The 24,943-nt window shown below is 46.3% G+C and overlaps 1 protein-coding gene across 1 annotated transcript in view; it reads left to right on the forward strand.

The window, feature by feature from the left end:
- The window catches only part of LOC137332187 (matrix metalloproteinase-21-like), a 41,953-nt gene extending 24,843 nt beyond the window's left edge, over positions 1 to 17,110 (forward strand). The window contains exons 5-7 of the mRNA XM_067995887.1: positions 10,724 to 10,999; positions 13,490 to 13,662; positions 14,474 to 17,110. Of these exons, the coding sequence (XP_067851988.1) occupies positions 10,724 to 10,999; positions 13,490 to 13,662; positions 14,474 to 14,782 (758 nt within the window). The 3' untranslated portion in view covers positions 14,783 to 17,110. The remainder of the gene's footprint in view (positions 1 to 10,723; positions 11,000 to 13,489; positions 13,663 to 14,473) is intronic.
- The last annotated feature ends 7,833 nt before the right edge of the window (positions 17,111 to 24,943 follow it).

Raw genomic sequence — 24,943 nt, forward strand, 5'->3', positions numbered from 1 at the left:
ATTGAGTCCGTCTGCAAGATGGAGTTTGTAACATAGCAGTGAGCCACTGAATGAACTTTTATGTAAAGTGTTTCACACCACCAAAAATCTGGTTATTTTTCTGTTATCATTGGATGCTGGATTGTTGGGAACGCTAACAACAGCATAACATTAGATGAACATGTGATATCAGATTGGCTCAATGAGAAATGGGGAAAAGTGAAAAGGAAGTAAATAATTGAAAGAAAAGACATATGATAAAAATAAAAGAGGTATTAAAATAGATATATGTAAGGACTTGCACAACACCAGGTTATAGTCCAACAGTTTTATTTTAAATCACAAGCTTTCGGAGCTTACCTCCTTTGTCAGGTGAGTGAAGGGATTCTAAAAACGCATAGCATATATAGTCAGAGAACAATGCCTGGTGATTACAGATAATCTTTCCAACTGGCCTCTGTAACACCTCGGCTGGGAGACGATCACAGCAATCAAAGGTGTCGTTGGTGTTCAGACAGGTTAGCCATGGAAAACATTACATCCCAGTATACTGAATACACAATGGGTCAGATTACAAAGACAGAGAGAGAAAGAGACCCGAAAGGCAGAGAGAGAGAGAGAGAGAATGTCCAGTTGTATTAAAAACAGATAACTTTTTAGCTGGTGGGGTTACGTGTAGCGCGACATGAACCCAAGATCTCGGTTGAGGCCGTCCTCATGGGTGCAGAACTTGGCTGTCAATTTCTGCTCAACGATTTTGCGTTGTCGTGTGTCTCGAAGGCCGCCTTGGAGAACGCTTACCCGATGATCGTAGGCTAAATGTCCTAGACTGCTGAAGTGTTCCCCGACTGGGAGGGAACCCTCCTGTCTGGCGATTGTTGTGCGGTGTCCGTTCATCCGTTGTCGCAGTATCTGCACGGTCTCGCCGATGTATCATGCTCCGCGGAGGACATCCTTTCCTGCAACGTATGAGGTAGACAACGTTGGCCGAGTCACAGGAGTATGAACCATGTACCTGGTGGGTGGTGTCCTCTCGTGTGATGGTGGTATCCGTGTCGATGATCTGGCATGTCTTGCAGAGGTTACCGTGGCAGGGTTGTGTGGTGTCGTGGATGCTGTTCTCCTGAAAGCTGGGTAATTTGCTGCAAACGATGGTCTGTTTGAGGTTAGGTGGCTGTTTGAAGGCGAGTAGTGGAGGTGTGGGGATGGCCTTAGCGAGGTGTTCGTCGCCATCGATGACATGTTGAAGGCTGCGAAGAACATGGCGTAGTTACTCCGCTCCGGGGAAGTACTGGACGACGAAGGGTACTCTGTTGGTTGTGTCCCGTGTTTGTCTTCTGAGGAGGTCTATGCGATTTTTTGCTGTGGCCCGTCGGAACTGTCGATCGACGAGTCGAGCGTCATATCCCATTCTTATGAGGGAGTCTTTCAGCGTCTGTAGGTGTCCATCGCATTCCTCCTCGTCTGAGCAGACCCTGTGTATTCGCAGGGCCTGTCCATAGGGGATGGCCTCTTTGACATGGTTAGGGTGGAAGCTGGAAAAGTGGAGCATCGTGAGGTTGTCCGTGGGCTTGTGGTAGAGTGAGGTGCTGAGGTGCCCGTCTTTGATGGAGATTCGTGTGTCCAAGAATGAAGCCGATTCTGAGGAGTAGTCCATAGTGAGTTTGATGGTGGGATGGAACTTGTTGATGTTATCGTGTAGTTTCTTCAGTGATTCTTCGCCGTGGGTCCATAGAAAGAAAATGTCGTCGATGTATCTGGTGTATAGCATTGGTTGGAGGTCCTGTGCAGTGAAGAAGTCGTGCTTGAACTTGTGCATGAAAATGTTGGCGTATTGGGGTGCGAATTTGGTCCCCATGTCTGTTCCGTGTGTTTGGGTAAAGAACAGGTTGTCGAAGGTGAAGACATTGTGATCCAGGATGAAGAGGATGAGTTGTAGGATGGCGTCTGGAGATTGGCTGTCGACAGCTCCGAAAGCTTGTGATTTAAAATAAAACTGTTGGACTATAACCTGGTGTTGTGCAAGTCCTTACATTTGTCCACCCCAGTCCATCACCGGCATCTCCACATCATGGCTAAAATAGATCTAGATAAGTTGTACTCTCCACTTAGCTCTTTGAAGACTGGAAGTTCTGCAGAATATTGGCAAAGTTGTAAACAGTGCCTGGAATTGCAAAAAACAGAATGGGAAAAGTAAGATTATCCCACATCTTATTAGAGAAGTAGTAGATATTCACAATAATGTTTTCAACTTTGAGGATGGAGAGAATGTGATGCTGAATACAACAGTTTGATAAATGACACATAACGGGGCCTTTAAAAGGCCCAATCTTTTCACATGTGTGCAGAATATGGGAGATGCCAGTGGCCAGAGTGCAAGTGAATTAAAATTGAGACCTGTGAATTTTGTGAACTGAATTACTAATAAGGGGCAGAATCATTTGTGGAAAGCCAAATAATTCTCTGAGGGAAAGGCTGCTGAAGGAGCCATTTTAAGGTACATAGGGCAGCAGGAACAATAAAGGACCAGGCCAAGGAGCAGAATGGTGCTGATCAGACCGCAGTTAGGAGTGGGATTGATGAACAATTAAATCCGAGGTGCTATCTACTGAAGCTGACTGAGAGGGAGAAAAGAGAAAATTGTGTGGATGATAGAGAAAGCAGAATACAGCCAAAGAGTTACTCAAAATATACAAAATATTGCAAGTCGCTAAACATGTCAAATGAAGTGCGTATCGTGGATGAAGGCTCACTTTCATGTGGATGTGGTAGACGCAAGTCCAGCAAATGAGCAAGATTAGGAACCCGCAATAGCAGTGAATGAAATGGTCATACCATTTAAATCGGAAGCAAAAGCGTAAGTTTGAGTGTTATATCTGAGCAAGATTACAAGATATCACAGCATATTGCAGCAAAGAAAGAACTTTCATTTATATAGCATTTTTCACGGCCTCAGGACGTCCCAAAGCGCTTTACAGCCAATGAAGTACTTTTGAAGTGGAGTCACTATTCTAATCATAGAATGCTTACGGCACAGAAGGAGGCCATTCGGCCCGTCGAGCCTGCGCCGGCTCTCTGGAAGAGCAATCCAGCTAGTCCCAATACCCCGCTTTTACCCTGTAGCCCTGCAAATTTTTCTCCTTCAGGTATCTATCTAATTTCTTTTTGAAAGCCACAATTGACCCTGCTTCCACCACCCCTTCAGGCAGTGCATTCCAGATCATAACCACTCACTGTGTAAAAAAGTTTATCCTCATGTCGCCTTTGGTTCTTTTGCCAATCACCTTAAATCTATGTCCTTTGTTTCCCGATCCTTCCGCCAGTGGGAACAGCTTTTCTTTATTTACTTTGTCTAGACCCTTCATGATTTTCAAATCTCCTCTCAACCTTCTCTGCTCTAAGGAGAACAACCCCGGCTTCTCCAGTCTATCCACGTCACTGAGGTCCCTCATCCCTGGAACCATTCTAGTAAATCTTTTCTTCACCCTCTCTAAGGCCTTCACATCCTTCCTAAAGTGCGGTGCCCAGAATTGGACACTACTCCAATTGTGGCTGAACCAGTGTTTTATAAAAGTTCAACATAACATTCTCGCTTTTGTACTCTATGTCTCTATTTATAAAGCCCAGGATCCCATATGCTTTCTTAACTGCTTTCTCAACCTGTCCTGCCACCTCAATGACCTGTGGACATATACCCCCAGGTTGCTCTGTTCCTGCACCCCCTTTAGAGTTGTACCCTTTAGTTTATATTGCCTTTCCTCGTTCTTCCTACCAAAATGTATCACCTCACGATTCTCAGCGTTAAATTTCATCACAGATCCCTGAAGGCGGCGGAACAGGTAGATAAGGTGGTAAAGAAGGCATATGGGATACTTGCCTTTATTAGCCGAGGCATAGAATATAAGAGCAAGGAGGTTATGATGGAGCTGTATAAAACACTGGTTAGGCCACAGCTGGAGTACTGTGTGCAGTTCTGGTCGCCGCACTACAGGAAGGATGTGATCGCTTTGGAGAGGGTGCAGAGGAGATTCACCAGGATGTTACCAGGGCTGGAGCGCTTCAGCTATGAAGAGAGACTGGGAAGATTGGGTTTGTTTTCCTTGGAGCAGAGGAGGCTGAGGGGGGACATGATTGAGGTGTACAAAATTATGAGGGGCATAGATAGGATGGATACTAAGGAGCTTTTTCCCTTCATTGAGGGTTCTATAACAAGGGGGCATAGATTCAAGGTAAAAGGCGGGAGGTTTAGAGGGGATTTGAGAAAGAACTTTTTCACCCAGAGGGTGGTTGGAGTCTGGAACTCACTGCCTGAGAGGGTTGTGGAGGCAGGAACCCTCACAACATTCAAGAAGCATTTGGATGAGCACTTGAAATGCCATAGCATACAAGGCTACGGACCAAATGCTGGAATATGGGATTAGATTAGACTGGGCTTGATGGCCGGCGTGGACACGATGGGCCGAAGGGCCTCTATCCGTGCTGTATAACTCTATGACTCTATGACTCTATCTGCCACGTGTCTGCCCATGCCACCAGCCTGTCAATATCCTCTTGAAGTCTATCACTATCATCCTCACTGTTCACTACCCTTCCAAGTTTTTTGTCATCTGCAAATTTTGAAATTGTGCCCGGTACACCAAGTCCAATTCATTAATATATATCAAGAAAAGCAGTGGTCCCAGCACCAATCCCTGGGGAACATCACTGCATACCTTCCTCCAGTCCGAAAAACAGCTGTTCAGTTCACCACTACCCTCTGTTTTCTATTACTTAGCCAATTTTGTATCCGTGTTGCCACTGCCCCGTTTATTCTGTGGGCTTCAGTTTTATTGACAAGCCTATTATGTGGCACTTTATCAAATGCCTTTTGAAAGTCTATATGCACAACATCAACTACACTGCCCTCATCAATCCTCTCTGTTACATCATCAAAAAACTCAATCAAGTTAGTCAAACACAATTTGCCTTTAACAAATCTGTGCTGGCTTTCCCTTATTAATCCACACTTGTCCAAGTGATTATTAATTTTGTCCTGGACTATTGATTCTGAAAGTTTCCCCACCACTGAGGTTAAACTGACTGGCCTGTAGTTGCTGGGTTTATGTTTACATCCTTTTTTGAATAAGGGTGCAACATTTGTAATTCTCCATCCTCCGGCACCACCCCCATATCTAAGGAGGATTGGAAGATTGTGGCCAGTACCTCCGCAATTTCCACCCTTACTTCCCTCAGCAACCTAGGATGCATCCCATCCGGACGTGTGACTTATCTATTTTAAGTACAGCTCGCCTTTCTAGTTCCTCTTCTTTATCAATTTTTATCCCATCCAGTATCTCAACCACCTCCTCTTTTACTGTGACTTTGGCAGCTTCTTCTTCCTTGGTAAAGACAGATGCAAAGTGTTCATTTAGTACCTCAGCCATGCCCTCTGCCTCCATGCGTAGATCTCCTTTTTGGTCCCCAATTGACTCCACCCCTCCTCTTACTATCCATTTTCCATTCGTATGCCTAAAGAAGACTTTTGGATTCCCTTTTATGTCAGCCGCCAGTCTATTCTCATACTCTCTCTTTGTCCCTCATATTTCCTTTTTTACCTCCCCTCTGAACTTTCTATACTCAGCCTGATTCTCACTTGTATTATCAACCTGACATCTGTCACATGCCCCCTTTTTCTGCTTCATCTTGCTCTCTATCTCTTTCATCATCTAAGGAGCTCTGGCTTTGGTTGTCCTACCTTTCCCCCTCGTGGGAATGTGCCTAGACTGTACCCAAACCATCTCCTCTTTAAAGGCCGCCCATTGTTTGATTACAGTTTTGCCCATCAATCTTTGATTCCAATTTATCCGGGCCAGATCCATTCTCAACCCACTGAAATTGACCCTTCTCCAATTAAGTATTTTTACTCTAGATTGCTCTGTGTCCTTTTCCGTGGCGAATCTAAACCTTATGAAACTATGATCACTGTTCCCTAAATGTTCCCCCACTCACACTTGCTCCACTTGACCCACTTCATTCCCCAGGACTAGATCCAGCAATGCCTCCTTCCTCGTTGGGCCGGAAACATACTGAGCAAGAAAGTTCTCCTGAACACACTTCAGAAATTCGTCCCCTTTTTTGTCCTTTATACTATTACTATCCCAGTCTATATTAGGATAGTTGAAGTCCCCAGTTCTCACTACTCTGTAGCTTTTGCACCTCTTTGTAATTTCCTTGCATATTTGCTCCTCAATATCCTTCCCACGAGTTGGTGGCCAATAGAATACACCCTCAGTGGTGTAATGGCACCTCTATTATTTCTTAACTCTAACCAAATAGATTCGGTCCTTAACCCCTCAAGGACATCCTCTCTCTCTAGCACTGTAATATTCTCCTTAATCAATACAGCCACCACCCCCACCCCCCCACCCCACCTTTCTTTCCTTCCCTATCTTTCCTGAGCACCTTGTAGCCAGGAAAAATTAAACCCAATCCTGCCTTTTTTGAGCCAGGTCTCCGTTATTGCCACAACATCGTATTCCCATGTGGCTATTTGCGCCTGCAGCTCACCGACCTTATTTACCACACTTTGTGCGTTTACACACATGCACTGTAAGCCTATCTTAGACTTCTCGTATTCTCTCTTAGTCTGACCCCACCTAATACTGTACTATTTCTTACTCCAGTGCTATCTGTCTCTCCCAATCCTTTGTGCACCTTGTTTCTCCTCTCTAATGCTGCATCCCGGTGCCCATCCCCTGCCACATTAGTTTAAACCCTCCCCCACAGCACTAGTGAATCTCCCCACAAGGACATTGGTCCCAGCTCTTGAGGTGCAACCCGTCCGGCCTGTACAGGTCCCACCTCCCCCAGAACTGGTCCCAATGCCCCAAGAATCTAAAGCCCTCCCTCCTGCACCATCTCTCCAGCCACCCATTCATCTGCTCTATCCTCCTATTTCTATACTCCCTAGCGCATGGCATTGGGAGTAATCCTGAGATTACTACCCTTGAGATCCTGTTCTTTAATCTTTATTCCTAGCTCCCTAAAATCTGCCTGCAGGACCGCATCCCTTTTTCTACCTATGTTATTGGTACCAATGTGGACCACGACCTCTGGCTGTTCACCCTCCCCCTTCAGAATGTTCTGCAGCCGTTCAGTGACATCCTTGACCCTGGCACCAGGGAGGCAACATACCATCCTGGAGTCATGTCTGCGGCCGCAGAAATGCCAGTCTGTTCCCCTAACTATAAAATCCCCTATCCCACTCGATCTAGTGCAAAGGGTACCACTTACAGCAGAGGCTCAAAGTGATATATGGTATAGAATACTTAGTCGAGAATATAAGGATCTATTTCAAAAATCGGGGTTCTTACTCATGGAACACAGGATCAATAATCCATCCTTGTGTAAACTACTGTTTCCACTGCAGAAAAAGTGAAAACTGCAGCTTGGTCGGATGGAGGAGTTAGAACACTTACAGAAAATTGCTGAACCAACAGAATGGATGAAATCATTCTAGAGAGCTGGCACGGACTCGACGGGCCGAATGGTCTCCTTCTGTGTTGTATCCATTCTATGATAACTGCTGACAAAAGGAATGGCAAACGGTGAGTTTGCCAACCTTCACCAGCAGCTAGAAGGCCCCGATTTCAGAGGCCAATTGATAGGATGTGACTGACCATGTCCCCCAGGGATCTGTGTTGGGACCTCAGCTTTTCACTTTATTTATAAATGACTGAGATGAAGGAATAGAGAGCCGTATATCTAAGTTTGCTGATGACAATAAGTTAGGTGGCAGAGTAAGTAGTGTAGATGGGAGCAGAAAGTTGCAAAGGGACATTGATAGATTAACTGTAGCAGATGGAGTTCAATGTGGGGAAGTGTGAGGTCATCCACTTTGGACCATAGAATGATAGATCAGAGTATTTTCTAAATGGTGAGAAATTAGGAACTGTGGATGAGCATTGAGATTTAGGGGTCCATGTACAGAAATCACTAAAAGCTAGTGTCCAGGTACAAAAAATAATTGTAAAGGCTAATGGAATGTTGGCCTTTATCTCAAGGGGGCTGGAATACTAAGGGGTGGAAGTTATGCTACAATTATATAAAGCTCTGGTTAGGCCCCATCTGGAGTACTGCGTTCATTTCTGGGCATCGCACCTCAGGAAGGATATATTGGCTTTGGAGGGGGCGCAGTGCAGATTCACCAGAATGATATCGAGGCTGAAGGGGTTAAACTATGAGGACAGGTTGCAAAGACTAGACTTGTATTCCCTTGAGTATAAAAGATCAAGGGGTGATCTAATTGAGGTGTTTAAGATGATTAAAGGGTTTGATAGCATAGATAGAGAGAAACTATTTCCTCTGGTGGGGGAGTCTAGAACAAGGGGGCATAACCTTAAAATTAGAGCTAGGCTGTTCAAGGGTGATATCAGGATGCACTTCTTCACACCAAGGGTAGTGGAAATCTGGAACTATCTCTCTCAAAATGCTGTTGAGGCTGGGGGTCAATTAAAATTTCAAAACTGAGATTGATAGATTTTTGTTAGGCAAGGGTATTAAGGGTTATAGAACCAGATCAACCATGGTCTAATTGAATGGCAGAACAGACTCGAGGGGCTGAATGGCCTATGCCTGTTCCTATCTTCCAGACCCCTCAGGCCAGCTAGCTGTGCTCATAAGTCCTTTCCCTTTTTGCTGCCACTAGTCCCTGCCAAGGGGGGAGGGAGGGGGGTCCTCCAGCTCAGCACAGAAACACTCCTGGCCCGCTTTGGGTGCACTGTCCCTGTCCAGCGTTGGTTTTGAGGACGGCAGGACTCTCTGCCTGTGCGGTGCATAATTTCACCTCCTCACTGTCTAGGGTCACAAATGAACAATGGCTATTTAAGCAACATAGTGATTGGAATATTGGTACCTGTGGGAGCAGCATATGGTATTTGATAATTTAAAGGAACCGGGGTGGGGGGGTGAGGGGAGAGAATTGCTCTCATCATTATGTGTAGCGTTATGTAGCATCGGGTACAGTAGTGTAGTGGTTATGTTACTAGATTAATAATCCAGAGACCTGGACTAATAATCCAGAGGACATGAGTTAGAATCATACCACGACAGTTTGAGAATTTGAATTTAATTAAAAAGTGACCATGAAGCTGTCAGATTGTGGGAAAAACCCAACTGGTTCACTAATGTCCTTTAGGGTAGGAAACCTTACATGGTCTGGCCTATACCTGACTCCAGTCCTACACCAACATGGTTGCCTCTTAACAAAACTGCAGCGGTTCAAGAAGGAGGCCCACCGCCACCACCTTCTCGAGGGCAACTAGGGATGCCGGCCTTGCCAGTGACGCCCACACCCCGAGAATTAATAATAAAAAATAAATTGCCGTTGACAATCTCACTAAAAGTACTGACCAGGAAAAAATTCTTCAGAAGCGTATTTGTGTTCTTGCTGATTCTAAGCAGCTCTACTGCGATTCCACTCGACCTACACTGTACACTCTGTTCTTCAAAATCAACAACAACAACAACTTGCATTTATATAGCACCTTTAACGTAGTAAAATGTCCCAAGGCGCTTCACAGGAACGATTATCAAACAAAATTTGACACCGAGCCACATAAGGAGATATTAGGACAGGCAAAGCGGTAGGTTTTAAGGAGCATCTTAAAGGAGGAGAGGTAGAGAGGTTTAGGAACATAGGAACATAGGAACAGGAGTAGGCCATTCAGCCCCTCGTGCCTGCTCCGCCATTTGATAAGATCATGGCTGATCTGTGATCTAACTCCATATACCTGCCGTTGGCCCATATCCCTTAATACCTTTGGTTGCCAAAAAGCTATCTATCTCAGATTTAAATTTAGCAATTGAGCTAGTATCAATTGCCGTTTGCGGAAGAGAGTTCCAAACTTCTACAACCCTTTGTGTGTAGAAATGTTTTCTAATCTCACTCCTGAAAGGTCTGGCTCTAATTTTTAGACTGTGCCCCCTACTCCTAAAACCCCAACCAGCGGAAATAGTTTCTCTCTATCCACCCTATCTGTTCCCCTTAATATCTTATAAACTTCGATCAGATCACCCCTTAACCTTCGAAACTCCAGAGAATACAACCCCAATTTGTGTAATCTCTCCTCGTAACTTAGGGAGGGAATTCCACAGCTTAGGGCCTAGGCAGCTGAAGGCATGGCCTTCAATGGTGGAGCGATGAAAATCGGGGATGGACAAGAGGCTAGAATTGGAGGAACGCAGAGATCTCAGAGGGCTGTAGGGCTGGAGGAAGTTACAGAGATAGGAAGGGGCGAGGCTCTGGAGGGATTTGGAAACAAAGATGAGAATTTTAAAATCGAGGTGATGTCGGACCCAGAGCCAATGTAGGTCAGCGAGCACAGGGGTGATGGGTGAACGGGACTTGGTGTGAATTAGGATACAGGCAGCAGAGTTTTAGATGAGCTCAAATTTACAGAGGGTGCAAGGTGGAAGGCCGTCCAGGAGAGCATTGGAATAGTCGAGTCTAGAGTTAACAAAGGCATGGATGAGGGTTTCAACAGTTGAGGCAGGGGCAGAGACGGGCGATGTTATGGAGGTGGAAGTAGGCGGTCTTGGTGATAGAGAGGATATGGGGTCGAAAGATCAGCTCAGGGTCAAATAGAAGGCCGAGGTTGAGAACTGTCTGGTTCAGCCTCAGGCAGTGGCATTTCAGTGGCGAGGGATCCACTTTGTTTATGTGCAGTCAACATTGGTAACATGCCGTTCGTCCCTTACTTCACAGGTGTTTGTCAAGGTGCTTTCAGTACGGTTTTTGACTGGGTCTATCAGCGTGAGAATTCTGATGGCACTGTAACTTACCACTTCAATACGTACTTCTTCAGGAAGAGCTGGTACTGGATGTACGAGAACAGGAGCAACAGGACACGCTACGGAGATCCAATTCCTATCTCCACAGGATGGCGCAATCTCCCTGATTCAGATATAGATGCGTTTGTTCATATCTGGACCTGGAGCAGCAATCTTGAGGAGAAGAGAGATGCACAGTACTTCTTCAAAGGTAAAATACATCTTGGTCACTGTTTGTAAGAAGGTTTGGTTAAAGGGGATGATTACAACGCCCCCCTCCCCACCCAACCCCCAGTTGCCTTAATAGTAAATGCATTGCCAGATGTGAAATTGACTCATTCGGGCTAGAAAGAGCCCACGTTCCATTCTCTAGGCTGTGCTGTGTTAGCTAAATTCAACGAGATGCTACGGTTGGACTCCATTCCACTGGGCTAGCAAAGTCAAAATAATCAGTTTTGGTTCCAGCTCCCAACCATTTCCAAGAAAGAACTTGCATTTATATAGTGCCTTTCACAATCTCAGGATGCCTCAAAGCACTTTACAGCCAACGAACACACAGCAAGGTCCCACAAACAGCAATGTGATAATGACCAGAGAATCTGTTCTAGGTGTTGGTTGAGGGATAAATGTTGGCCAGGACACCGGGTGAACTCCCCTGCTCTTTTTCAAAAGAGTGCCTTGGGATTTTTTACATCTACCTAAGAGGGCAGACAGGGCCTTGGTTTAACGTCTCATCTGAAAGACGGCACCTCCGACAGTGCAGCACTCCCTCAGTACTGCACTTGAGTGTCAGCCTGGATTATGTGCTGAAGTCTCTGGAGTGAGACTTAAACCCATGACCTTCTCAGAGGTGGGAGTGCTGCCACTGAGCCACATCTAACACGCAAAGTAAATCGAGTGGCTCTTGCTGACAAGTTCACGACAGGTGAGGACCAGACCAAGTTCATTTGTGATATCCTCTACAGCCCAAAAGCCAACCAACTCTGAATGTCTAGACTTACATACGAAGAATGGCCACTTCAGTGCAGTACGAGGTGAGGTGCCCACCTCTGCACCTATAGGGTAGAAGAGAAGAACCTTATACCATAGAAAATAGAATGTGTGAGTGTGTCCCTTTGGGCTAGCGGTAAGTACAATGGATTCTTGAAATGAATGCTGGGATCATTTACCAATCCGAACCCTGGTGTTGTTTGCTTGATCGGTCAATTCGGAATTTTTCAACAGGTGCGTAGAGAAATGTGCAGCAAATTAATATTGCTTTGCAGCTGCAAGAAAGAGAGTCAGGAGCAGGAGGTGAGAAATGAAAATTAATCTGATTGTCAGAATCGTTGCTCAAAAAAAGGTTAAACTTTCTCACATTTACACCCAGCTTAGAACCATTCCATTGTTTTTAACTTACTTTTCCATTGTCTACTGTAGCTGTCACAAGCAGCACAGTCAATCATGTGGGAAGGATAATCAAAGCAGGTGGAGATTAATTAAATCTGCCTAGTAAATTTGCCCAGGTTAAAATACATTTGACAAGGATTAAAAGTGACTAATAAATATTACCAAGAAATGTTATGGGAAGGTAGGGTTACACGAAAATATTGCAGGAAGTTGTAAATAACTTTGCTTTATAAATAGAGGCATAGAGTACAAAAGCAAGGAAGTTATGCTATAAATCTCTGGTTAGGCCTCAGCTGGAGTATTGTGTCCAATTCTGGGCACCACACTTTAGGAAGGATATCAACTCCTTAGACAGTGTATTCTTATACTGTAAACAGAGATTATCTCAATGTTAGCAGTGAGTTCATGTGCAAACCCTGTTCTTTGTCCTTAAAGGACTGTTTAAAAGACAGGTACTAAAAGCAATTTAAAAAGCCAATGGATTGTTAGCCTTTATCTCAAGGGGACTGGAATATAAAGAGGAGGAAGTGATGCTTCAGTTGTACAGAGCTTTGGTCAGACCCCATCTGGAGTACTCTATTCAGTTCTGGGCACCGCACCTCAGGAAGGATATATTGGCCTTGGAGGGGGTGCAGTACAGATTGATATCGGGGTTTAGAGGGTTGAATTATGAGGCAGGTTGCATAAACTTGGCTTGTATTCCCTTGAGTATCAAAGATTGAGGGGTGATCTGATCGAGGTGTTTAAAACGTTGAAAGGATTCAATGGGGTAGAAATGGAGAAACTATTTCCTCTGGTGGGGGAATCAAGAACAAGAAGATATAATCTTAAAATTAGAGCCAGGCCATTTCAGGAGGGAAATCAGGAAGCATGGGTAACATACAACATGTAATTGGCCAAATTTATTTTCACACAAAGGATAGTGGAAAACTGGAACTCTCTCCCCCAAAACGCTGTGGATGCTGGGGATCAATTGGAGCTTTCAAAACTGAGATTGCTAGATTTTTTTGGGGTAAGAGTATCAAGGGATATGGAGCTAAGGCAGGAAATGGAGTTGAGGTACAGGTCAGCCGTGATCTGATTGAATGGCGGATCAGGCCCGAGGGACTGACTGGCCTACTCCTGTTCCTAATGTTCCTATGTTAACGAGGCATCAGCCTCCTCACTGAAGTGGATGAAACTGCTGAGGGGGACACACATGGCCCCTCCATTTAGGCGACATCACCAGTGCAACTGAGGAGAGGAGGAGCCTCAAACATGGGCAATGATTCTGAACATCGGCCATCTTTAATTCTGCCCATCTCATTTGCAGGGACGCTGTATTGGCACTATGACCCCATTAATGACATGGCTTTTACTCAGGACGCCCATGGCACCAGCTATCCCAAGCTCATTAGTGAAGGGTTTCCCGGTGCTCCCAGTCCAATAGACACGGCTTATTTTGACAGACGAGACCGTAACATTTATTTCTTCAGGGGCAATGAGGTAAGCTCGGTTATCATGTTTATACACTCCATTCACATCATTCATAAACTGCAATTCTTACATGTTAAAGTTCAGAAGTTGAATGTATAATTTACTTATGAACCCACGCATTAAACCAAAGTCCTGGAGGTTGAAAGTGCGAGTGGGCCATCTACCACAGGAGTCATTACGATGGACGGTACCGTAGCTCAATTCAGAGAGGACACTGGCCTGCTCTGCTCTAGACTCTCAAGTGTTGCTCATCTCTCTGACACTTCCGAGCTCCCTCTCTCAAACTCCCAGTCTCCTGCCCCCACCTTTCAGGATTATGGTCTATCACTCCCCTCTCTCAGATTATTGCTCGTCTTTCAGTCTATCACTCCCCTCTCTCAGACTATCCCTCACCTCTCTCAGACTCCTGGTCTCACTCCTCTCAGACTTGAAATCGTGTCAGGGGATCTTTTACATCTACCTGAGAGGGCAGACGGGGCCTTGGTTTAATGTCTCATCCAAAAGACGGCATCTCCGACAGCGCAGCACTCCCTCAGTACTGCACTGGGAGCATCAGTCTGGAATATGTGTTCAAGTCTCTGGAGTGGGACTTGAACCCACAACCTTCTGAACCAGAGGCAAGAGCGTTACTGACTGAGCTGTGGCTGACACCAATAATAAATCTTCTCCTTCAGAAAACAAGAATATCAGGAATGGGGGAACGGCAGAGGTAGGGAAATGTTGTGGGCGCCTCAGCTTCAAAGCAACAAGGTGTGAACCCAACCTCAGTGTAATAAAATCAGCCTGTTTTTTCCCTATCCATTTTGTTGCCTTTCTACAGGTGACTGCCTTCACCATCGACCTTAACCAGAAGGTGAACGGGTTTCCCAAGAAGATCGTGGACTTTTTCCCGCCAGTGGTGCCCGGTGACCATCCCATGGGGAACCTGGATGCTGCTTTTTACTCCTACACGCACCGCGCGCTCTTCCTGATGAAGGATAAGTATTCCTGGAAGGTGGTGAGCGAAGCGGAGCGCAACCTCAATCCCGCACTGCCGGTCAAGGGCTTGCACGGCCGCAGTAGCGTGTCCGAGCGATGGTTCGACATCTGCGACGTCCACTCCTCGATGCTCAGCGTGTCGTCCAGTTAAAGATTACGTGTCGCGCATTCAGGACGTAACGTCACCGTTGCAGGCGACCATACCTATACTGGGTTGGAGTCGTGGGGGGGGCTAACTGAATGGATTGTACCTGCATCTTGTAAATAAGTTCTGGACATCAAAGCTAGATGCCTTTTGTCAAATACAGTTTTAGTTAAAGGGTGGGGGTGAATAGTGTTGTTTTTTTTTAATGTGGCCCTGTTTCCTGCTCTCTTCAATTTAGCAATGGGAGTCTGAGGCTGGAAATGAGAACAGTGATCAATTCGTAGGCAGCATTTGGCGTGAGGGCACGGAACGCTGGCGAGGACAAAAGTACGCCATTGATGGGGTGGCACGCCCTCCCTGCCCGCAGGCCGGACCCGATTTTTATTTAATTTTTGCGACCGGCAGGGACACTTCATAATATGTATCAGTCCACAGCAAGAACAAACCCAAAAAGGGCAATAAACTAGCTGGAAAAGACAAAGTTTAAACTGCTTTTAAAAAAAATACCCTTCATTTTTGTATGTATAAGTTCAATATGTATCGAGGACCAGTGTTTAAAGAAAATAATCCCCTTTGTTGCTGCTGATCTATTTCACTCTGCCAGTCCTCCTGTTTGGTGACCTGTGTAATTTGATGAGCTACACTATGTACTCGGACTCTTCTGACCCTTTTAGGTGTTCGCCAGGTTTTTTTCTTTCCTTTGCTCATCAAGATAAGGCAGTGGGGCTCACAGATATGGCCTGGGGACCACTCCGACCTCCTGCCCTGTCACATGAGAACATTAGGAACAGGAGTAGACCATTCAGCCCCCTCGAGCCTGCTCCGTCAATCAGTTAGATCATGGCTGATCTGTCCCTCAACTCCAATTACCTGATTTTGCTCCATATCCCTTGACACCCTTACCCAACAAAAATCTGTCAATCTCAATCTTGAACGCTCCAATTGTCCACCGGCATCAACAGCCTTTTGAGGGAGAGAGTTCGAGATATTCACTACCCTTTGTGTGACCCTTGAGGGTCACTTGTGGTCTTGTGTCGGTCTGTCTCTGTTCATGACCATCCTCGTTATGCACTCAGTAGTGTCCCATCTTCTCTTGATGAGTGCCAGAAGGGGAATGCCATTACGAAGCTGAGCTATCCCCAACATCTGTAGACCATGTGAACGATTGCTGTTCAAACTTTCGTTCCTTGTAGGTTTTTATTTTCTCTCCTCCCTGCGAGGCAGTGACTGCCCAGCCCCACGCAGTTGAAATCAGGAGTTCACTGCGGTGGAATCATGGACGTAGATCCACATCTCATCGCTGCAGGACCGTTGCTGGGAGCAGGCCTTGAGCAGACTGAGATTGTTTCCCCAACCAAACTTCTCAGTGTCACCATCAGGCCCTCTCGAGCCAGCTGCCCCTATTCTGACCCAACAACGTGCTCAGCCCCAGCCTCAGAAGTGCACCCCTATTGCAAAAAAAAATGTTTTCCCCCTCACACACTGGTCATCCTTGTACCCTGTAAGTAATTTTGCCATTTTGTGGGTGATTTTGTATGCTGTCAATTCACACCTACCAATAATTCACTGAGATTGCCCCAGTCTGGGCTGAGTCTAATCCAAGGTTCCATGAGTGAAACGAAAGTGTTGGCAGCCACGGTGCAACCCAGTTCTCAGGATCCATCCTTTTGTCTTTCCTATTTTATCAATGGGGCCGTGACCAGTGCCCCTCTAAACTCTGTTCTCCTGTTTCTCCAAAAATGCCATCCTGCGCACTCTTCCTTCTGCCTCACTACATTGTAGGGTTGCCAACTCTGGTTGGAGATATTCCTGGAGGTTTCATCACATGACCTCCTGCCTCCATCCACCCCACCCAGTCAAACATTTTCCCATCTCCAATATTTTTATAATTAGTAAACAAAAGTGTTTCAAAGAAAATGAAAAAACACACATTTTTTAATACCCCTCTGATTTTTCTCCTGGGGTTGCTCACGGCAGATTAATCCTTAATTCCTGGAGACTCCAGGACAACCCTGGAGGGTTGGCAACACAACTACATTGAAATCCGGACTCGTGGCCTGGGAGATGGGGAGAAGCAAGGTTGCTGCTGGTGGTGGGGGCCTCGGTCACAACACTGTGCAGCTAGGTGGTCTGCGTCCTTGGTGTTGACCTGCGTTTGATGCCCCTCACCCTATTGCCTCAGCCATTCACAGTTCTCTATAAATGTCTTTAATTCCTCTCATTATACCTCCTTATCACTCATGTTATTATCACTTCAGCCATTAAACCCTATTCTGTAATAAAAACAGAAAATGCTGGAGAAGCTCAGCAAGTCAGGCAGCATCTGTGGAGAAAGAAAGAGTTAATGTTTCAGGTCGAAGGCCTTTCGTCAGAACCCTCTTCTGTTTTCCATTTTCACACTTTACGTCATTCTTACATTACAACATTTCCGACATTACAACAGTGACTACACTTCAAAAGTACTTCATTGACTGTAAAGCGCTTTGGGACATCCTGAGGTCATGAAAGGCGCTATATAAATGCAAGTCCCTTCTTCTTCTGCTACTTCTTCTCGTGTGTTTGTTTGTGTGTATTTCCCTCCTCCCATCCCTTCGTTCTGTTCTTTTTTGAATGCTCTTCATCTCCAATCTCTTCCAGTTCTGACGAAGGGTCCGCACTCAAACATTAATTTCTCTGTTCTCTCCACAGAGGCTGCCTGACCTGCTGAGTGTTTCCAGCATTTTCTGTTTTTCTTTCACGTTGCCAACATCTGCAGTTTATTTTGCTTTTTGCCACTAAACTGGCTCCCTTTAGGTCTTGTCCATACAGTTAGGATTCATTAACGGGTTTTGCTAGTCGCTTAATCCATTACGGAGGGCACCTCATCCACTCGCCTCATCTGGCGATGTGTACGGCCGTACATGAGGCCCCAGGACTGGGCTCTTCTCCCACCAGCGAACCCCTAACAATCGAGACCCCAGCAATCATTACACATCCAATCAGGACAGGTTGCACCGAACGGAATTACACTAGTCCATCTGGAAGTTGTCTTCATTCAGTAAAACCAGGGTGTTAGCGGCCAAAACCAGCAACAGCAAAAAGTAAAGCTTATATCACCAAAACCACAATTCCCATCTTAACTAGTTTACTCTTTGGATTCCACCGAAGAGCTGCCTAGTTTTGGCACTCCCCTCACCCCCGCTTCCAACAAGAGGACTCATCCCTAGACAGAGCTCCCTTTGTCAGCGTTAGCCTGGCTCAGTGGATACCTCTCCAGCCCCTCTGTCAGATCACCATGGGATTAAGTCCCACTCCAGAGATGTGAGCACTTAATCTAGGCTGATACTCCAGTGCAGTACTGAGGGAGTGCTGCACTGTCAGAGGTGCCGTCTTTCGGTCGAGACATTAAACCGAGGCCCCGTCTGCCCTGTCATGTGGACGTTAAAGATCCCACGGCACTATTTCAAAGAAGAGCAGGAGAGTTCTTCCTGGCGACCTTGCTAATATTTATCTCTCAACCAACATCACTAAACAGATTACCTGGTCATTATCTCATTGCTGTTTGTGGGACCTTGCTGTGTGCAAATCGGCTGTCCTGTTTCCCTACATTACAACAGTGACTACACTTCAAAAGTACTTCTTTGGCTGTAAAGCGCTTTGCATTTCTACATCCTGAGGTTGTGAAAGGCGCTATAGAAATGCAAATCTTTCTTTCTTTCTTTCTAATGCCATGATGGTGGGTTGAACTGGGCACTTCAATGATTGTTTTTCTTCCTATCACCAATCACCTCTGAGTGGATAGCACAGGAGAAAGATTGGCAGCATCCATAGAGGTATCTGCACCTCCAAGAACTCCCACTCCCTCACTCAGGGCACATTCAAGCTACAACTGTGGAATCACTCCGTGTTAATGCTGCAGTTATATTATAGATGCAGCCAGGACCTGACCTGACAGTGGAGCGAAAAGGAGTGAAGCTCCCTTGCTCCACGTCACTCCAGAAACTGGGCTAATTTACAAACCTTGAGCTTAAGGTCGGCGCAAAGCCAAAACCCATTTTGCGCGGACGCTAAGCTTGTAGCATGAGTGCAGCATAAGATGAAGCACATGGAACTTCTGAGGGAGGAATGGCCCAGATACAGGAGGAGGAGGGGGGAGGGCAGGGAAGGGAGAACGAAACGGGTGGATGTTGAGAACATAAAATATCTGATAATTCCTCTTTTGTTTCTTTCAAGAGAAATGGGAGGGTTGAGTTGAGTGCAGTTTGAATGTTTGACCAATGAGTCCTGTCGACCTTTGACTATGGACCTAAGTTTGTGTCTCCCTTCAAGGACTTCTGTTAAATGTGAAGTTATGTATAATTGCTGAGAATTGAAGATATTTATTTTTGAATTGCTGATGTATTTATACCTTGTGCATTTGGTTTTGCTTTTTGTTTTTTTCTTCCAGATTCTACAATTTACAGGTTTGGGGACACGTGATGTATCGGGAATTAGTTTTATTTTAATATCACTCTGACCTGCTGGTTAATTAATCCAGTTAAAATTTAATGTATTTATGTATCAGACAAATTCATAGCTCCCCTGAAAGATCAGCTAGTTAAGGCAGCCAGTAACTGAGCTGTACAGTCCTCGAGAGCCCAGTGTTCAAACCTCGGCCTGTGCCGTGTTGGCTGCTCTCAGCTGGGGTGATAATAGGGGGACTGCAATTGGCCTCAGTGCCCCCCGGGATAGGGAGGGGAACGTCAATGAGAGTTCTCGCTCCTAATCGCTGTTCAGTGACCCATGTGCTGGAAAAGCCCACCTGTGTGGGGGGCATTGGGTAATGACACCATCGGCCCTAACTGCTATGGCGCCCCTCACGGTTAAATAGCCTGCTGATACACGCTGTCTAGGCTCCCACATGAAGAACAGTCTCTTGGGTGAGGTAGAGGGTGGCAATCGGTGCCCGTGGAACTATATGCCAGCAAGGGACTCCCACTTTCGGAAGAGGGGAGAAAATGGGCAGAAAACTATCTGCAAACAGACTGTTTGAGTTCAGGAACTGGGTAAACTAGATGGTCGATGTACTTTTTTTTAATCTCTGACAAGTGGCACATCTGTCATGCACTCTGTATCTTTATTGTATGGCTGACGTAGAATCCTATAAATGTTTTCTCTGGAAACCGTTTTTGTAGCATGCATTAAGCTTCTTCTTGTCTTAATTCAGATTTATTCAGAACTGGATAGGCCTCAGCTGGTGTATTGTGTCCAGTTCTGGGCATCATATCTTTAGGAAGGATGTCAAGGCCTTGGAGAGGGTGCAGAGGAGATTTATTAGAATGGTACCAGAGATGAGGGACTTCAGTTACATGGAGAGACTGGGATTGTTCTCCTTAGCGCAGAGAAGGTTAAGGGGAGTTTTAATAGAGGCGTTCAAAATTATGAAGGGTTTTGATAAAGTAAATAAGGAGAAGTTGTTTCCACTGGCAGGAGGGTCGGTAACCAGAGGATATCAATTTAAGATAATTGGCAAAGAACCAGGGGGAAGATGAGGAGAAATGTTTTTACACAGCAAGTTGTTATGATCTGGAATGCACTGCCTGAAAGGGTGGTGGAAGCAGATTCAATAGAAACTTTCAAAAGGGAATTGGATAAATACTTGAAGAAGAAAAATTTGCAGGGCTGTGGGGAAAGAGCAGGGGGAGTGGGATTAGTTGGTTAGCTCTTTCAAAGAGCCAGCACAGGCATGATGGGCCGAATGGCCAAATTCTATACGATTCTATGATTCTAATTGCAAGACACATCAGTATGGATCAAGGTGGGGTAAATCTTATAACGTAGCACACACTCCACCTCCTGCACCGATGCCAAGCTTTGCACGACAGAAGCACATGTTGGGTGTGGAGGTTAACACACCCGAGTCGCAGCCTGTGCAATTATTCCATCCAGGCCAAGATTCATTGGGGGGTGGCAGGGAAAGGGACATAGACCTCCAGACCCGAATTCCTGATTTGCTGAGCAAAGCTCCGCGTCGGCTATGCTAGATTGTAAAATTTGGCCCCCCGAGGTTCGTTACCGTTGCACAACTCCCGGGCGTGTGGTTTTCAGGCACGAGCTGTTTACCTCAGGCAGTCAGTCACACCAAAAAAAATACATGAACACAATTGAAGCAGCGAGCTGCCTCTATCCCAACAACAACCATCAGGCAAAACACATATTCTCCCCTCTTTCTTATTCATTTCCACCCTGCCACTGGTCAGTTGGTAACACTCCCATCTAAATCAGAAGGTCGTGGATTCAAGTCCCACCCTAGCGACTAGAGCACATAATCCAGGCTGACACTCCCCGTGCCAGTACTGAGGGAGGTGCCGTCTTTCAGATCGACGCCCTGTCTGCCCTCTTAGGTGAACATAAAATCCCACGGCATTATTTAGAAGTAAAGCAGGGGATTACTCATTTCCACCCCCCTCCCCCACTTTTTTCTCTTGCTCTCTTCACAGCCCACCTGGCTGTGTGATTTGCGAGTGTTTTCTCTGGCTGGAGATTGAAAGAAAGCAAGAGAGAGAGAGAGAGAGAGATAGCTATGGAGGGCGGGAAGTCCCAGCATTTATTCCAAAAGTTAAAGCCCACCACTGGGCTCTTTACAGCTTAAACATTCACTCCCTTCACCATCGGCGCACTGTGGCTGCAGTGTGTACCATCTACAGGATGCACTGTAGCAACTCGCCAAGGCTTCTTCAGCAGCACCTCCCAAACCCGAGACCTCTACCACCTAGAAGGACAAGAGCAGCAGGTGCATGGGAACAACACCACCTCCAAGTTCCCATCCAAGGCACACACCATCCCGACTTGGACAAATATCGCTGTTCTTTCATCGTCGCTCAAAATCCTGGAACTCCCTGCTCGACGACGATGACCACGACGACGACGACGACGACAACAACGACAACAACAACTTGCATTTATATAGTGCATTTAAAGTAGTAAAATGTCCTTAGGCGCTTAGCTAACAGCACTGTGGGAGCACCTTCACCACACGGACTGCAGCGGTTCAAGAAGATGGCCCATCACCATCTCCTCAAGCACAATTAGAGATGGGCAATAAATGCCGACTTTGCCAGCAACGCCCACATCCCAAGAATGAATAAAAAGCAAACATTAGCAGAAGACGCTTAGCGTGGTCGTACATCATCCCTTTAACTACTATTTTAGCGCTCACTTATAAATAGGCTAATATTTCTGCAAAGATAGCAGGAAGAGAGATGCCACACAGTCATTTCTAGGATTTACATGAATGGAGCTGGCGAAAAGATGACTGAGCCCAGAAATTTCCGCTTTATCCGCCAGCCTGTCGGCCCCGGTGGTGACCCTGTCCCTAATCCGGGGCAGCAGTTCAGGCGTGGCTCAGTTGGTAGCTCTCTCGCCTCTGAGTCAGAAGGTTGTGGGTTTAAACCCCACTCCAGAGACTTGAGCACAAAATCTAGGCTGACACTCCAGTGCAGTACTGAGGGAGTGCTGCACTGTCGGAGGTGCCGTCTTTCGAATGGGATGTTAAACTGAGGCCCCGTCTGCCCTCTCAAGTGGGCTTAAAAGATCCCATGGCACTATTTTGAAGAAGAGCTGGGGAGACTTTCCCGGTGTCCTCGCCAATATTTATCCATCACTAAAAAACAGAATATCTGTTTATGGGATCTTGCTGTGTGCAAATCGGATACCGCATTTCCTGCATTACAACAGTGACTACACTTCAAAAGTACCTCATTAACGGTAAAGCACTTTGGGTTGTCCTGAGATTGTGAAATGTGTTATATGAAGGCACGGCCCCTCCTATTTGCATAAAGGGTGCAGGCTACCGTGCCATTTACACCGCTATTGGGGGAGAACGGCCTACAGGAACAGCAGAGGGAGGGGGGAAGGGGATTGGGGGGAGTGGCCAAAGAGAACAAGGCAACGATTTGCCACTTTTCTAAAAGCATTATGGGCCCCAATTACGGCCATTGTACAGCATCATGCAAGCATGCGTTCTGTACTGAGCTGGTGGGATCTCCGAGGGAGACCAGCACGCTGTCAGTCCCACCTCCAAATGTGGCATCGCAACGGAAGGTGGAGAGGGGGTGGGCGGGTGGAAGAAGTGCCCGCCTCCCTCTGTCAGACCCTCACAAAGTGACCATCTGGACACCCAGGTGGAAATGGGTGCTGCTCCGAATTCCTCACCCCACCCCGCGTTGTGCCAATTCTGTGCCCAGACCGGGTTGGAATCTCCAGCCGCTGGTCTCCCTCCAACAGCGACGCTCCGTAATGTAGACAAGCCTTGGCCTACTCGTCTTAGCGGGATCGCAGCGCCATGAGTGACGCGGGTCTACCATTGTGCCAATGGGATCAGGGAGCTGGCTTCCGGTAGGTGAACGCGGGGAGCCAGGCCTGGATGTGTGGGAGCACCCTATAATAAAGCAGAGCTGACCCGCCTGGGAGACCACTTCACCCGGAGAGCAACACATAGACCTCACTCTCCCAAATCTAGAAGAAGTTATGCATATTAACAATTTACCACCGATTATCTAATTTTTCCATAAACCCCCTACTTATAGACTCCCCTGATAGCTACTGAGCAGGAACATGTCAGGTTCAATCCCTGGTCTGTCCTGCGAGCAATAGAATCATAAGAATTGCCACACGAGAAAAAGACCAAGATCCATCTAGTTGGCCTTCTACCATCCTGGTAGTCGCAGGATACGTGGATGACAGAGTTGTTGAGCAACATTAGAGGAACAATAATTGCCCTTGGGCCAGGGAGGAGAAAAGAAATCAGTCAGGGTTGCTGCTCCTGCTCACTGTCAAGTGAATGCTGTGTGTGGATTTTGGCTCCTTTGTGGCACTCTCCCCCACCCACCCACCCCCCAACATGGTCCAAATATCCACTGTCTCTCCTTTTGGCTCACGCCTGAAGAAGCTGTTTGGGTAAGATAGCAATGGATGGTGGGCACTCATATCACTGCACATTGGCAAGAGTCTGCGTCTTCAGGGGAGCAAAGAGAGAGGACTAAACCCTGCTACCTGCGAATTGCCAGCAGTCTGGCCTCCCTCTAGGCCCTTCCAAGGAAGATATTTCATTGTAACCGGGTCAGGACTTGATACGGATTAGTTCAAGGTACATAAGAAATCAGCACATGGGGATATCAGTCAGTTATCCCTGAGCGAAACGTGGAAACAAGTAGAAAACGGTTACATCAACCTGGGCGAGACCTGTTTTGGGATTCAGCGTTAAAACCTGCCATTGAGCAATCCGAGCAGCAAGGAGGACGTCAACAAGGGTAGTGATCGGGTATGTGTAAGTGGGCTTCTTTCTGCTCCTCCAGCTGAGAGATCTCAGCGCTGAGATACAACAGCTTTTCCAGCTTCACCACCACCTTCTCAAGGGCAATTAGGGATGGGCAATAAATGCTGGCCTCGCCAGCGACACCCACATCCTATGAACGAATAAAAATAAGTTAAGATACGGATCTGTGATCTAATTGAATGGCTTAACAAATCTACTGGAGTTTTTTGAGGATGTAACTAGTAGAATAGATAGGGGAGAACCAGTGGATGTGGTGTATTTGGATTTTCAGAAGGCTTTTGATAAGGTCCCACACAAGAGGTTAGTGCGCAAAATTAAAGCACATGGGATTGGGGGGAATATACTGGCATGGATTGAGAATTGGTTGACAGACTGGAAACAGAGAGTAGGAGTAAACGGGTCTTTTTCTGGGTGCCAGGCAGTGACTAGTGGGGTACCGCAGGGATCAGTGCTTGGGCCCCAGCTATTCACAATATATATCAATGATTTGGATGAGGGAACTAAATGTAACATTTCCAAGTTTGCAGACGACACAAAGCTGGGGTGGAATGTGAGGCTATGAGGAGGATGCAAAGAGGCTCCAATGTGATTTAGACAAGTTGGGTGAGTGGGCAAGAACATGGCAGATGCAGTATAACGTGGATAAATGTGAGGTTATCCACTTTGGTTGTAAAAACAGAAAGGCAGATTATTATCTGAATGATGATAGATTGGGAAAAGGGGAGGTGCAATGAGACCTGGGTGTCCTTGTACACCAGTCGCTGAAAGCGAGCATTCAGGTGCAGCAAACAGTTAGGAAGGCGAATGGTATGTTGGCCTTCATTGCAAGAGTATTTGAGTACAGGAGCAAGGATGTCTTACTGCAGTTATAC

This window comes from Heptranchias perlo, chromosome 14 (genome assembly GCF_035084215.1).
Source record: "Heptranchias perlo isolate sHepPer1 chromosome 14, sHepPer1.hap1, whole genome shotgun sequence".
In the NCBI taxonomy this organism is placed as follows: domain Eukaryota; kingdom Metazoa; phylum Chordata; class Chondrichthyes; order Hexanchiformes; family Hexanchidae; genus Heptranchias; species Heptranchias perlo.